Consider the following 14,485-nt stretch of genomic DNA (forward strand, 5'->3'; position numbering starts at 1 on the left):
GCCTCTCCTCCACCGCCACCAGTGGAGCTGTGCAACGATGCTCTGTTCGAAATCTTTCTGCGGCTTCCTCCAGAAGTGCTACCACGTTTCAGCACCCTCAACAAACAATCCAATGAAATCATCAACAGCCCTTTGTTCCAAACAACGTATTGGACACAAACGCTTGGCCTCCCTCGTCTTTGTGGTATTGTGTATTTCCAGCGTAAGTTGACCAAACGGAGGAGCGTGCCTTAACAATCGAATATTATTAAAAAGGTTGGACTTGAACAAGAGTTTGTTCCATGATGATTCAAAGGTCCCTCAATTTCGATTTCCTTCCGGTTCCAGTCCAGTTCCTACACTGGGCTCCTCCAATGGGCATGTCCCATGCTTCAGTACTATTACATGGAACCGAATGTTGTCAAGATTTATAAGCAAAGTGTTAATATCCAGGGAATACAACGAAATTGCTATTCAAGCAGTAGGAAGCAAAGTTTTGCGGGCTGCGAGGTAGGAAGAGAAAGTGTTTGATTGCTCGATTATTGTAGTATACGATTCAGAAGTTTCATTTATGGAATTTACCATTTTGATCAAACTACACCACTTTGAAGATTCATAAAAATCAATAAAATTCGATTGCACTGAAAAACCAAATAAGAGTTCGCCACACGGCATAATCAGGATCTTTGACCCCTTTCGCACGAAAAGGGAAAAAGGAAACACCAATTTCAGTTCACTAATTTTCTATTTTACAGGTTTCATGAACTACTTTTAACCCAGTGCTTGATAACAAAAATAATATCATGACTGCATTTGCGGAACCACCCAAACTCCTCATTTATCTGTGAAGCAACAAAACTACTGTAGAAGCCTAACAAGATTTTCTAATTTAAATTTCATCATGATATAAACTTTCTATAATTTAAAAGTATATGCATGTAGTATAAATTATTTGTTTTTGCTTGCTTGACTGACAATTTGAAATTGCAAAAAGCTATAGATTTCAGTCACATAAGCTATACGTTATCCGCCATAACCATAGGCACAGCATTATTTGTCTCTAAATTTCAGGAACGCCAAAAAGCAAACTAAATATTTTGACCCAACAGTCTCAACAAATATATATTAATCCAAAGAAAAAAAAGCTGCCAAATAATAAGATTCCAATATGAATGATCATGCAAAAGAGAAATTCAATATTACATTTGTTAACTGACAAAGCGCGTTGATATCCCTCGATCTTCATTGCATACTCTGAAACCTTTTCATGATAAGCATGCTCATTTCCAAGTAACGGTGAGCACAGTTTGAAAGACAATTAGATTCACTGGAACTGAATTTATTCCCAGGTGTACCCGTGATGCATTTATCCCAGCATTCACTCGTTAGCTTTGCCACCATTTCATTAACCATGGCTCTTTGCTGTTCTTCCTGCAATTTGGATGCATAATTAAGGGCATTATACTTCAATGGGGTGCAGGGAAAAAAATTTGTTTATACTGAAAGCAGGAGAAAAAAAAAACTAAGAGAAGGGATTGCCTACTAATAAGTGGTACGTACAGGAGTACCATTATAATCCTCCAAGCAATAACAATAATAATAATAATAAACTGACTGTGGCCAACTAATGAAACTTAAGCATCATGATCCTCACAAAAACGAAGGAAGGATAGAAGTACTAAATCAGATTTGTTTAAAACTTTCATTATTGTAAGGTATACATACAACAATAGCGAAAATAAAAATTAAACACAGAGCAGAACTAGGGGTGGTAAATGGAGGGATAGGATAAATCCTAATAATTCATATCCTAATGGATTGGATTAAAATAATCCATTAAAAAATATTTCATGGATCCGATCCAATTTGATCCATTTAATAAAAAAAATCCATTCAATCCATCTACGAATATAAAATTTAAACTTAATTATTTTTAATAAAAATTTAAAACTTAATTGTTTTGGCTAACCTCGATCGAGATTAATTTTTTGTCAACATCGGTCGGGACTATTTTTCATTTAACGTTGATCGATGTTTTTTTGTTTGACATCAACTAAGTTTTTTTGCCGATGTCGACTTGTGCTATTTTTCCACTGGTGTCAGCCATAAATATTTTTTTGGTCATGGTCGGCTAGGTTTTTCTGGTTAATGTTGGTCGTTAATGTTTTTGGGCGGACATTAGTTAGGGTTTTATGGTCGACAACAGCCAAAACTATTTTTTGGCCGACATCAGCTAGGTTTTATTGCTGACATTAGCCAGGACTTGGTTTTGCTGGCATCGACTAAGATTTTCTTATTGACGTCAGCTAAGGCTATTTTTAGGCCGACATCAGACCAAGGCTATGTTTTTGGCCGATGTCGACTAGGTTTTTTTTTTCCGGCATTGGTCGGGATTATTTTTTGCTGGCATCAACTGGGTTTTTGCGGTCGACATCCACTGAGGCTACTTTTTTACCCACATCGACTGATGATGATTTTTGGCACACAACATTTTTTGGTTGATATTGACTAGGATTTTTTTGGTCGGGATTGACCAAGGCTATTTTTTTACTAACATCAACTAGGGTTTATTTGATTGATTGTCAGATGAGACAATTTTATGGTCGACATAGGGTTTTTTTGGACGATGTCAGTCAGTGATATTTTTTAGTCAACTTCAACCAAAAAATAACTCCAACTAACGTTGATAAAAAAAACATTGGTTGATGTCAGCCATTAAAAAGCCTTAACCGACATCAACAAAAAAAAAACCTAGTTGATGACAACAAAAAATAGACATGATCGATGTCAACCAAAAACCCTAACCAATGTCAGCAAAAAAATAACCATGATCCATGTCTACCAAAAACCCTAGTCAACGTCGGCCAAAAAATGGCCTCGCAAGACATCTACCGAAATAAAACCCTAGCTGGCATCATCCAAAAATAGCCTCGACCAATGTCGATCGAAAAATTCATCAACCGACATTGGCCCAAAAAAGCTCTAGAAGACGTCAACTAAAAAATATCCCTGACCAAAGAAGATCGAAAGAATCCTAGGCGGCATCTTCCGAAAAATAGCATCGATTGATGTCAATTGAAAAACATCATTAATTGATGTTAGCCAAAAAACTTTGGACGACATAGGCCAAAAAATAGTCCCAAACAAAGTTGGCTAAATAATATCCTAGCAGACATCGTCTAAAAAATAGCATTGGTTGACGTCGACTAAAAAACATCATCAGCCAAAGTCGACAAAAAAAACTCTGGACGACATCGGCCAAAAAATAACATAGACCAAAATCAGCCAAAAAAACCTAACCAACATCGCCCGAACGATAGCATCGACCAACGTTGGCTGAAAAAACATCAGCAGCCAAAGTCAGCCAAAAAATAGTCTTACCCAAAGTCGACCAAAAAAACCATAGCTAACATCGTCTGAAAAATAGCATCAGTTGACGTCAATTGAAAAACATCATCAGCCAATGTCTATCGAAAAATAACCTCAATCAAAGTCAGCTGAAAAATAATCTTGACCAATATCAAGCAAAAAACATTATCGGCCAAAAAATTTAGGCCAATGTCTGCCAAAAAATTGTCCCAGTCAACTACGACCGAAAAAAATCCTAGTCGACGTTGGTCGAATATTATCCACAAATTATTTTATTATTAATTTGGATCAATTTTAATCCATTAAGTATTGATTAAAAGATCCGTTGGATTTTGAAAAATAACGGATGAATCATTAACCATCCATAAAATTAAATGGATGAATTGGATGAATTTATTGTGGATGGATAATGGATAAATGGATTCATTTGTCACCACTAAACACAACACAAGAAGATGAAAGGTGTAGCTTATAAATGCAAAATTTTCCATCTATCTTCCGATTTCTTCAAACTCTAAGTAGAATCCGATTTTAGGTAAAGCGAGGATTTAACCAACTGAAATTATAGTCAAGCATAACTCCCAAAAGCCACAGTCAAGAAAAAAAATCGCCAAGGCTGAAACAGCTAATCATCTTAACTTTCTTAAATTCTGAAAACTAACGGATGATTAAATAGCACTGTCATAACTTCATCACCTATTACCTAACTAATAGGTGCCTCCACTAATCTATATAAGAATGTTTGTTCATTTTGCAATTTGGATGACAATTCATATGAATTTTGTAGCTATAATAAACATAATCAAATTTCATGTAATTTATAACTAACAACGATGACCACTCAAATCCAAAGTTAAAGTCAGAAAACAAGCATAAGCATACACTGATGTCAATGAAGAAAACAGTGTTATTTACTGAAATCAGTAAAGAAATACACGTTTTCATAGAAATATGCAGCGTAAAACACAATACACTAACAAGAGGTTCGAAGATGTGTAAAATGGAACCGAAACAGAGATTTTGGAATTTGGAAATTCATATAAAGATAGGCTACACCGAAACGAATCAACCACCACTATTTTTTATTAACAAAAGTCAGAAGAGAAGAAATTAAACTTACAGAGTAGAACTTCTGCATTTCAGCGGAATTAAGGTCTGAAAGATCCATGGAGAGAGAAAGTCTTCAACCAAACGTCACAAAAACCCTAATGCCACAAGTGAAAAGAACTGGCGCTATAAAAACCTAAAACCTCTATGCTTTGGTCCGAAACCTTTTCTAGAACCTTAAACACTGCCGAAATGGCAGAAAAAAGAAACCAATCAAGAAGGGCCCATTACGCTGCGTCATAATTTTCAAGGCCCAATTCAAATAACGTATTAGAATTAGCCCACCAATGCCAACACTCAAGAGATACACCCTTCTCTGGGTCCAAGAGGAACATAAACAGAGGCTAGTCTTGGAACAAACAATTAAAACAAGGGATTGTAATTCTCACCCTGCTTTTGCTATTTACACCACCATACCCTTTTCACCCCTTCCTAATTTCATTCACAAAATACACAATAAAATCACAGTAAAACTTAAAAAAATTACACAACAAAAATATCATTTTGTTGACAAAATACACAGCAAAATCATGTTTTTGATGTGTATTTTTTATGGTATTATAAATTTTTTAAAAAAATTAAAACTAAATTAATTAAGAAAAAATTTATCTTTTTTAATAGTATTTAGTATCATATAGATTATCTTTTTTAATTAAAATTGAAATAATTATATAGAATTTAATATTTATAAAATTAATCAAATTAATTATTATATGAAATTAAGATATTAATTTACATCACAATTAATTTTATTACAATTCAAAAGAGTAACTTGTATCATCATTAATTTAAATTGAATTTTTATATGAAATTTTTTTGAAAAATATATTAAATAACCCTTACATAAGCACGTTGGATTAAAAGTAAATTAAATAATCTCAATTGTAATAAGAAAATTTACATTGAATATTATTATACATGCATAACATATCGTTAATGTGTTAAAATATTGACGTCAACAACTAAAATATTTTACTTTATTCTTCCTTGGTTTAGAGAAGCTAAATTCTTCACAATTTGTATATTACTTGATAATATAGATTTTCTTGTTAAATAAATACTACTATGTTAATGAATGCAAACCTAACTGATAATCATTTTTCATAACGAAACTTTGCAGTCCTACCTTAGGTTTCTATTGCATTGAGATATATTGATACACTATTACGCCATAACGAAACCCTTTTCTTTGATTTATTTATTAAACAATGAGTTGAATAAAGACTAATTAATAGGTACATACATTGCCTATAAAGCATATAATCAAACGTTGAAATGATATATATTTGGATTTTTTTTTCCTTATTTGATATCGTAAACAATCAGGCAATCATCATAACTCATCAAAAATCATAACTCATCAAAAGTTGTAATGATATATATCAACTATTTGTTTGCGATATCAAATTATCAATTACCAGAATGACGAAGTTTCTTATGCGTTAAGCATCACTTGCCTTTTCTGTTGTATTGGTTGGAGGAGATCATGCAACACATGATTATTAATTGGAGGGAAAAAGTTAACTATTCAAAAGCAAGTACAAGTCAGCAACATCTTCTTAGTGAAGTAAAGTACCAAATTTTTGCTAAACAAAAAAAAAAAAAAAACAGTGTCAATAATCTTTTCTGTTCTTGTTACAGGAAAGAACCTTTCTATCTAAGTTGACTATATATGCCGGTTGTGGTTTTGCTTTCTTTTCTGAAAGCTTGGGCAATTTGATTTTCCATTCTTTGTTCATCCAAATTTTGATTTCTCCAAAAAGTTTACAATCAACAAATTAAGACTATACATTTATTCAAATTAATTAAACTAAATCGCGGTGAAGAAAACTACTATTACAAAGGAAATTCAAAAAAGGACTCTTCTTTAGAAACACCTGCAGGAGACATAAATTAAAGTGTGAGTGGCTGAGTCATTTATCCACCAATAATATATTGAAATTCGTATATAAAAATTAAAGAATAAGGAGAGAAAGCCTAGTTTATTTAAATATCAAACCCAGGTAGATAACTTTAAACCTAGTAAATTTCGATTGTTTTTTATTAAAAAAAAAAGGCAAATCAAAGGTAATTAGTTATTGGTTATGAAGCTTTGTAGCCCCACATGTCAAGGAAAAATAAGAAAAAAGCTGAGTCAGTTCTACACGAATTCTTGGGCATGTTGTCAATATCACATAAGAGCTCCACTAACCCCGGTACAATGCTTATTTTAAATTGTATAAACTAAATAAAAAAAAATACAAGCAAAGTGTAACAGGAAGGCATCCCTAAGGTGAAAAAATTGAATGGGTTTATAAAAAAAGGGGGCGAAATTGTCTTTTTGGTTAATGAAATTTCAGTTAAATTTTATTTTGGTTTCAATGATTTTAAATGGTTTAAATATTTTTTATATTTATAATATATACAGTCTATTTTGATTTTATTACTTAAATTTTATTTTACTGCATGAAAGATTTTTATGTTTGATTTTAATACATATCATCAATTAATATTCTTTAAGATGACATGATTTGGTTTGGATTTATCAATAAAATTACACAAACTTGATTCAATCCAACCCGCAAGACAACCCGTGAATATTCCTACATATTATATTAATAGAATTATGGTCCCTCTAATTCTTGTTCTACAATTTTGGTTCTTTTTTTTTATTTTACAAAATTTACATTTTTGTTCAATCTAATTTTGCAGATCCTTATTTATTTTTTTTATATTTTAATTAATTAAATTATTTTTTTATAATATCTTAAATAAATATGTTAGGTCTAGAATTTTAATTTAACCAAAATAAAACAAACAAAATATATACAATTGACTACTGAATCAAAATTAAGAACATTTTAATACAGGAGAATAAAACTGCAGGAAAAAGAATAGTGTGACTGAAATTACGAATAAAAAACAAAAAAGAAACTAAAATTATAATTTAACTAATAATTTATTACTCCATTCACAACTGTTAGGATCTCGTATAATAATAATGTCACTTGAAAGAATCCATTCGCAACTATAACCCATGACAACTTTAATTTGTACTAATTCATAGATTAATTAGTAGCCGGTAATAGAATAACTATAAAGTTGGCCTAAGTCCTAACCTTTGTCCTACATGCAAGACTTTCATATAAAAAAAGCAGTAAGGATGATAACGGATAGGGTATAGGTACGATTGTATAGTATTTTTTTTCATATTTATATATGAAAATAATTCAGACCTTATATCTATTGGAATAATAATTTTAATTTTTATACTTAATGAATATCTATATATTCGTACTTACATGATTCACACTTTACTTATATATAAAGTTAATAATAATATATCAATAAAAAAATTAATCAAAACAATTACTATATTTATGATAAAAAAAAAAGCCATTCTTAAATAATTCAAACATAACAACATACAACATAATATTAAAAACAAATAAACATAATATTATTCGTCCAAATTCAAATCATAAATCAACAAAATTACAAAAATAATCATCTCATATTTTAATTGTTATGGTTAATATTTTAATCTCTTAATAAAAATTCTTATTAAAAGTTTAAGGTTTTTTACTATCGGATAATCATCAAACAAAATGATTTAAGATTTTTTACTATTTGATAGTTGTACTGTTAGAGATTAAAATCTTAAAATATTTTTCATCAAATATAATTCTTTTTCACAAAAATTATATACGAATAATATATATATATATATATATATATATATATATATATATATATATATATATATATATATTAATTAGATATGTGAATGGTCGTATAAACAGATCGACCATGAGAGATAGTTTGTTACAATTTTCACCTGCATTTTGTTAACATTTTTATAATATGTGAATGATCTTCTTTTTTTTTCTTTTAGAGACAGAGAAAAGAAATTACCAACATGGCACCATTATCCCTCTATTGAAAAACACTTAATATCAAAGCCCTATATACAGTGCTACCTAAGGAGGCAATAACACTAATTAAAATAGAAAATAAATATTAACTCAAAATAAGTTGGTCGAGAGTTGTTCTATTTAACGATTTTGAGTTCCAGTCTTAAAAGTATAGTTATATTAAAATTTAATGAGAAAAAAATTGCTACTCATATTTAAACTCGAAATAAACTCAACTATGGCAGATGGATAATCACTTTATTACAATACAAAAGGTTAGGCATATAGAAAGACAAAGAAAAAGCTCTTTGAAGCTAATTAACGCTGATAAGTATTGTCGCCTTTACATGTTTGTTCTCGCTTCTTCCCTCAACCAGTTTTGCTTTCTCATTCCGTGCCATAGCCTATATAATACGTACGCATTCATGTGCCTCTCATCAGCCTCACTTTGAGTTGAAGAGAATTGAAGAAGGATTGATATAAGCAAATGGAAAGGATAAATTTTATTGAAAATGGAGTGAGTGGATTGCCTCCAGGTTTTCGTTTCCAGCCAACAGATGAAGAGCTTGTGTTTCAGTATTTGAAATGACAGATTTTCTCGTGCCAGTTGCCTGCTTCAATCATTCCTGAGATTAATGTCAGCAAATATGATCCTTGGGATTTGCCAGGTACCAAAGTTAGCTGTAACTTCCCAAACAAAATTTCTTTTTGTGCCTATTTTTTCCTAGAAGAATTCATTAATTGTTAATTATAATATATAGCTGTAACTTCCCAAACACAAGAATATGAAGAAGATTTTAAAGGTGTAACACAAAATCATTCATATTTCTTTTACTTAATGTGTAAGGTTTTAGAATATATATATAGCTGGCTCGTGATATGGTATCAAAGTATTTAACCATTTATTGACCAATCACGTGTGGTTTTAGAATATATTTTTAATATATTATTTTTTTCAGTTTATTCCTAAAAAATATTTTTTTTATTTTACTACATGATATTTTTAAAATTTTGTTTCTAATATTTTTTAAATAATAATGTAATAATCTAAGAAGACTGACACGTCTCATTATTTAATGGACTTACTAACCACAGATAACAGAAATAAAAATTTAAAAATATCATATAGTAAAATAAATATATATATATATATATATATATATATTGAATAATAAACTAAAAAATATATGTATTATATATATGAAAAATATATTTAAACCTTAATTTATATATACACACGTAAGAGACCGGTGCAACTTCAATCTTAAGCTAGCTAAAAAAAATACAAATAGAGCCAAACAAAACGAAACAGAAAAGTAATCAATCATTAACATGCCCTAATAAACGAAAATGTGTGCTTACAATATGCTGAGCTCTTATAGTAGTCTACTGCATGCCATTATAACTTGACTGTTCTAGTTTTGTGTGTGTATTTATTTAGGAAATTGTGATGTGCAAGAGAGGTACTTTTTCAGCTCCAAGGAAGCCAAGTATCGAAACGGCAATCGCATGAACCGAACAACTAACTCTGGCTACTGAAAGGCAACAGGATCAGACAAAATAATTTCATCATCAGTAAGTAATATTGGTTTTGCAGGGCTAAGAAAAACTCTAGTATTTTATGAAGGAAAATCTCCAAATGGGTCTCGAACTGATTGGGTCATGCATGAATATCGACTCGTCAGCTTAGAAACTATTGCTTCCAATTCATCCCAGGAAAATTTCAATCATTAATTCTTAATTTGAGCTTCTGTGAAAACTTATATTATTATAAAAAAAAATCCCAGCAATATTGTATATATATATATATATATATATATATATATATATATATATATATATATATATATATATATATATATCACGCATATAAATGACAAATAATATTTATTTGTCAAATGCTTTTGGGTTGGCAGAACTATGCAAACGAGATAGGGGAATGGATTCTGTGTCGCATATTCATGAAGAAAAGAAATATAGAAAGTGATAACAACACTACTGCTCCCAGGAAGAACAATAATGCAGTGATGAATAATGTTGAGGTGGCTCAGCCAAGATTCTTTGATTTTTTGAGTGTTCACAATTCAGCTCCTCCGGCTCCTATACAATATTCTTCTACATCCTCATCTTGTTCAAGTTCCAATAACGTTGTAGAGGCTTCTTCACCTAACCACGAAGAAACAAGCGGCTATGCTGATTTTTGCTGATTTTTAAGTGCAATTAATGTGTTAATTAATTAAGTAACTGATATCTTCCTTCTACCCTGCATATTTGTTTCCAATTTTAAGGAAAATGAATCATATGCAATTCACGCTGATCATGCTCGATCCCTATCATGCAAGGAACCAGCAGGATTTCATGTTTTTCTAGTAATTTTTCTCCTTTAATTTTTTATTTTTCAAGTCGTGTCTCGTATATAATTTCTATATATTGCACTATATATGGCTGTTATTATAACAACGTGTTATAGATGGTCGGTTATTTAATATTCAGTGTTGATTATTTTCTTATCCCAAAAAGGTTAGTTTGGGGGAGGAATTACCATGTGATATGTTTGGATAAGCTGGTCACAGGATCGAAAGAGAGTTTCTTAAATGGGCATGATCTAACATATATAAGGCGCTCAAACCAATTATGGAAATTTGCAATGTACAATTAATGTTTAAAAAATGCACTTGCATTAAAAAAAATTACATTTGCACATGTATATTTTTTTATGATCAAATTTAATAGTTATACACTGATAATATAAAATAAATTTATTCCATTAATATTAATTAATTATAAATTATTGTTAATATAACTTTAAGCTAGTTAGTATAAAAATTAGTAATTGTTTAGGATTGAAAGTTAATATAAAATTATTTTATATGTTATTATATAATTATTTTTTTAATTTTTATTACTTCATCAATATTTTTATATTGGGATAAATATTTATTTTTGTCTTTGAATTTGTTAAATGTTAATCGTTATTGAAAGATGAAAAATTAAAATTATCTCTAGATTTGTTAAAAGTGTGATAAATTAAACATACAATTAGTTTTTTCCATTAACTCAAACGATTATGCCAACATGACACTTCAATAATAATGTGGCAGCTGACAATTATCACGTATCATTTATGTGACTTGTCATGTGTCAAAAAATGGATTTTTAATTTGGTCTCTGAACTTAACGACTTGATGTTATTTTAATCTGAATTTAACCACCTAGTGATATTTTGGTCTTAAAGTTAACAAGTTTTGTCAATTTGGTCCCTAAAAGCATTTTTAAATTTTTAATTAAGTATCATGTTACATGAAATTATTAGTATAGACAATACCATATTCTTTCACTTCTATTATTTTTCCAATCCCCATTTAAATTATGCTATAAATATAAAATTAATTTATGAGTGATTATATCACAATAGTAAGTGTTAAATCTAGGACATTACTAATAAGATTATGTAAGGTTCCAAACTAGATATTATGCCCAAATTAAGTTATTTATCTTATATGCTATTAATATGTATAAAATATTAGATTAACTAATTAATTAATTTTATGAAATGATATTTATGACAAAAAGATAGTTAAAAAAACTTGACTCATTATAACAATAGAATATAAAAAGACATGAAAAATAAAAATGTTAGAACCATTTTCTTATATATTCTTTTGTAGTTTTCACATCATTGTTTATTGACATAATATTAAAGGACATAACACATTATTAGTTAAAAATATATTACCTATAAAATTGAGCATAAAATATACTTTATCCATTATATTCTCAATGAAAAAGATAGTTGTCATATGTTATGTTGTAGTATACAATATACACAACCTACAAAATTGAGTGTGAAATATAATTCGTCCATTATACTAGTCATGTTAGAGTATACAAAATAAAAGAAAATACAATAAATAAGGTGAAAAACAAAAATATTTAATTTCATCTTAAATTTTGGTCTAATAAAATGATTCGTTTTGTATCTCTTTGCGTTTTAATTTTCTCCTTAATTAAATAAATATACTGTATTTTAAAAATAAAGTATTTGTAAGTATTTACATATTTACATAATACTAAGGGTGTATCTGAATCAAACCTAATTCATGAACTCGTCCAATCTAATACAACTCAATTAGATTCTTGTGAGTTGGATTGGATCATTAGATTAGATTGATTTTAGTTTAATGAATTCAAATAAAATTGGGTTGAGTGACGAGTTTAGAATTTTGAACCCAACCAAGACCTAATTCAACCAACCCACATACAATAAAATTATTAATATAGAAATCCTAAACTAAGAATACTTCTTTCTCAATGTAATACATTGTTTTAAAATTTATCTTTTTCTGTTTATTTTAAGGTAATAACATTGTTTTATATGAACAATTATGTGAGCATTTATTTATTTATTTTTCTGTTTATCATATAAATAATACAATATTTTATGAATGATGATTTTTAAAATATCCTTACTATTATGTCAAAAAAAATATCCTTACTATTTATTGAGTTTGAGGAATTTTTTAATTTTTTAAGACTTAAAGAGGTAACATTTTTTTAATGATCGAACATGATAATCAACCTAATCTAGTCTAATTAGAGTTGGATTGGGTTGACAAAATAAAAAACATAAACTCAATATGTTCCATCCCAATTAAGTTTAATTGTATTGGATTAAAAAGTAGACAAAACTCAACCAAATTTGGACCAATTACTCCCTACATAATAAACATTTTTAATTTGATTCTTATGAAAAATTAATTTAATTTTCATATGTTTATTTATTTTTAATTTAGTTATATTGTTGTTTTTCGTTGTTATAATATTATTTGTTATAATTTTTACTTGATATAGTGATTTAAAATATAAAATATAATATTGTTGACTTCCATACTTTGACAATTAATTTTCATTCAATTTTATCATTATAAATAATTATTATTACTATAAAGAAATGTCATTTATTACCATTATGATAACAATTTATGTATAGAGTGACACTTAACTAAAATTCAAAAATGCTTTAAGGGATCAAAGTGACTATATATATAGTTAAGTTCAAGGACCAAAATATCATTAAGTGATTAAATTTAAAGACTAAGATGATAGAAAATTCTTAAGTTTAGAGACCAAATAAAAAAGTTAACTTTTTGACACATGATATTCACATAGATGACACATAATAACAATCAGATACTACATCATCACCAAGGTACACCGTTTGAGTTAATGAAAAAAATTAATAATAAAACTAATTTATTGTACTTTTTACAAATTCAACAACAAAATTTTAATTTTTCATTAATCTATCACCGCATAATAAATTTACAAATAAAAATAAGTATTAGGCTTTTAGATTGTCTATTTAAGGTCAATCTAAAGTAAAAAAAGTATCTTTATACATTAAATTCCTAACTTTGTTAATTAGGATGGATGATCTCATCTCATTTGACCAAAACGAAAGGTAAAATAATCAAAATACACGCACCACCTGAATAGTATATTATTAAATATATTAATAATCTATTCAAAATTAAATTTTAATAATTTAGACCATTAAATTAAAAACTATTATTAAATAAATTAAATTTAGAATTTTTTATAACTTTTGAAACTTTATTAAATAAATTTCATATAATATATTTTAAATATATAAATAAATGTCAACTATAAAATTATTTAATTATAAATGTTCAATATATTTAAAAATTGATGTAAATGATTATTGAGATAATATAAAAATTAATGCATAAGGTTTTTTGAAATTTAATATATATTCAAAAATTTATTAAAAGGAATAACTACTTTATTCGTGGAGTAACTTAATCTCCTCTTATTGTTATATAGATAATTAATCAAAATGCAATTCAGATTATTCAAAATGTGATAATAATTGAGGGAAATGATAAAAAAAATAATATTATTTTTCTTAGATTCAGTACCTATTGAGACTTCTAAGAAAAACAAAAATAAATACCTATTGAGGGAAAATAATGGTAATTTTGAAAAATAGTATTATTTTACCCCCAAATGATTATAAAACTTCCATATTTTTATCATGAATATTATAAATGTCGTTCCACAAAAATCATTTTGGTGTGAAATTAATCCTCCTTAAAAGGTATTGGGTTTAGTCTGAT

At 28.3% G+C, this 14,485-nt stretch overlaps 1 protein-coding gene and 1 pseudogene across 1 annotated transcript; one reads left to right on the forward strand and one right to left on the reverse strand.

Moving 5' to 3' along the window:
- Positions 1-1,074: 1,074 nt before the first annotated feature.
- Positions 1,075-4,630, reverse strand: LOC100791637 (mitochondrial import inner membrane translocase subunit TIM8). Its single transcript, XM_003523115.5, has 2 exons — positions 4,469-4,630; positions 1,075-1,410 (listed from the first exon to the last, which is right to left on the reverse strand). The coding sequence occupies exons 1-2, from the start codon at positions 4,514-4,516 to the stop codon at positions 1,222-1,224; spliced, it is 237 nt and encodes a 78-aa protein (XP_003523163.1). The 5' UTR covers positions 4,517-4,630; the 3' UTR covers positions 1,075-1,221.
- A 4,015-nt stretch (positions 4,631-8,645) lies between these two features.
- Positions 8,646-10,747, forward strand: LOC100795493 (NAC domain-containing protein 83-like; annotated as a pseudogene).
- The last annotated feature ends 3,738 nt before the right edge of the window (positions 10,748-14,485 follow it).

The sequence above is a fragment of the Glycine max genome, chromosome 4 (assembly GCF_000004515.6).
Source record: "Glycine max cultivar Williams 82 chromosome 4, Glycine_max_v4.0, whole genome shotgun sequence".
NCBI lineage: Eukaryota > Viridiplantae > Streptophyta > Magnoliopsida > Fabales > Fabaceae > Glycine > Glycine max.

Excerpts from the sequence above, each read along its gene's own strand:
- LOC100791637 (XM_003523115.5), bottom strand. The coding sequence starts at position 4,516 with ATGGATCTTTCAGACCTTAATTCCGCTGAAATGCAGAAGTTCTACTCT. Across the intron at positions 1,411-4,468 it reads AAATGCAGAAGTTCTACTCT|GAAGAACAGCAAAGAGCCAT; the intron begins GTAAGTTTAATT and ends TCCAAATTGCAG.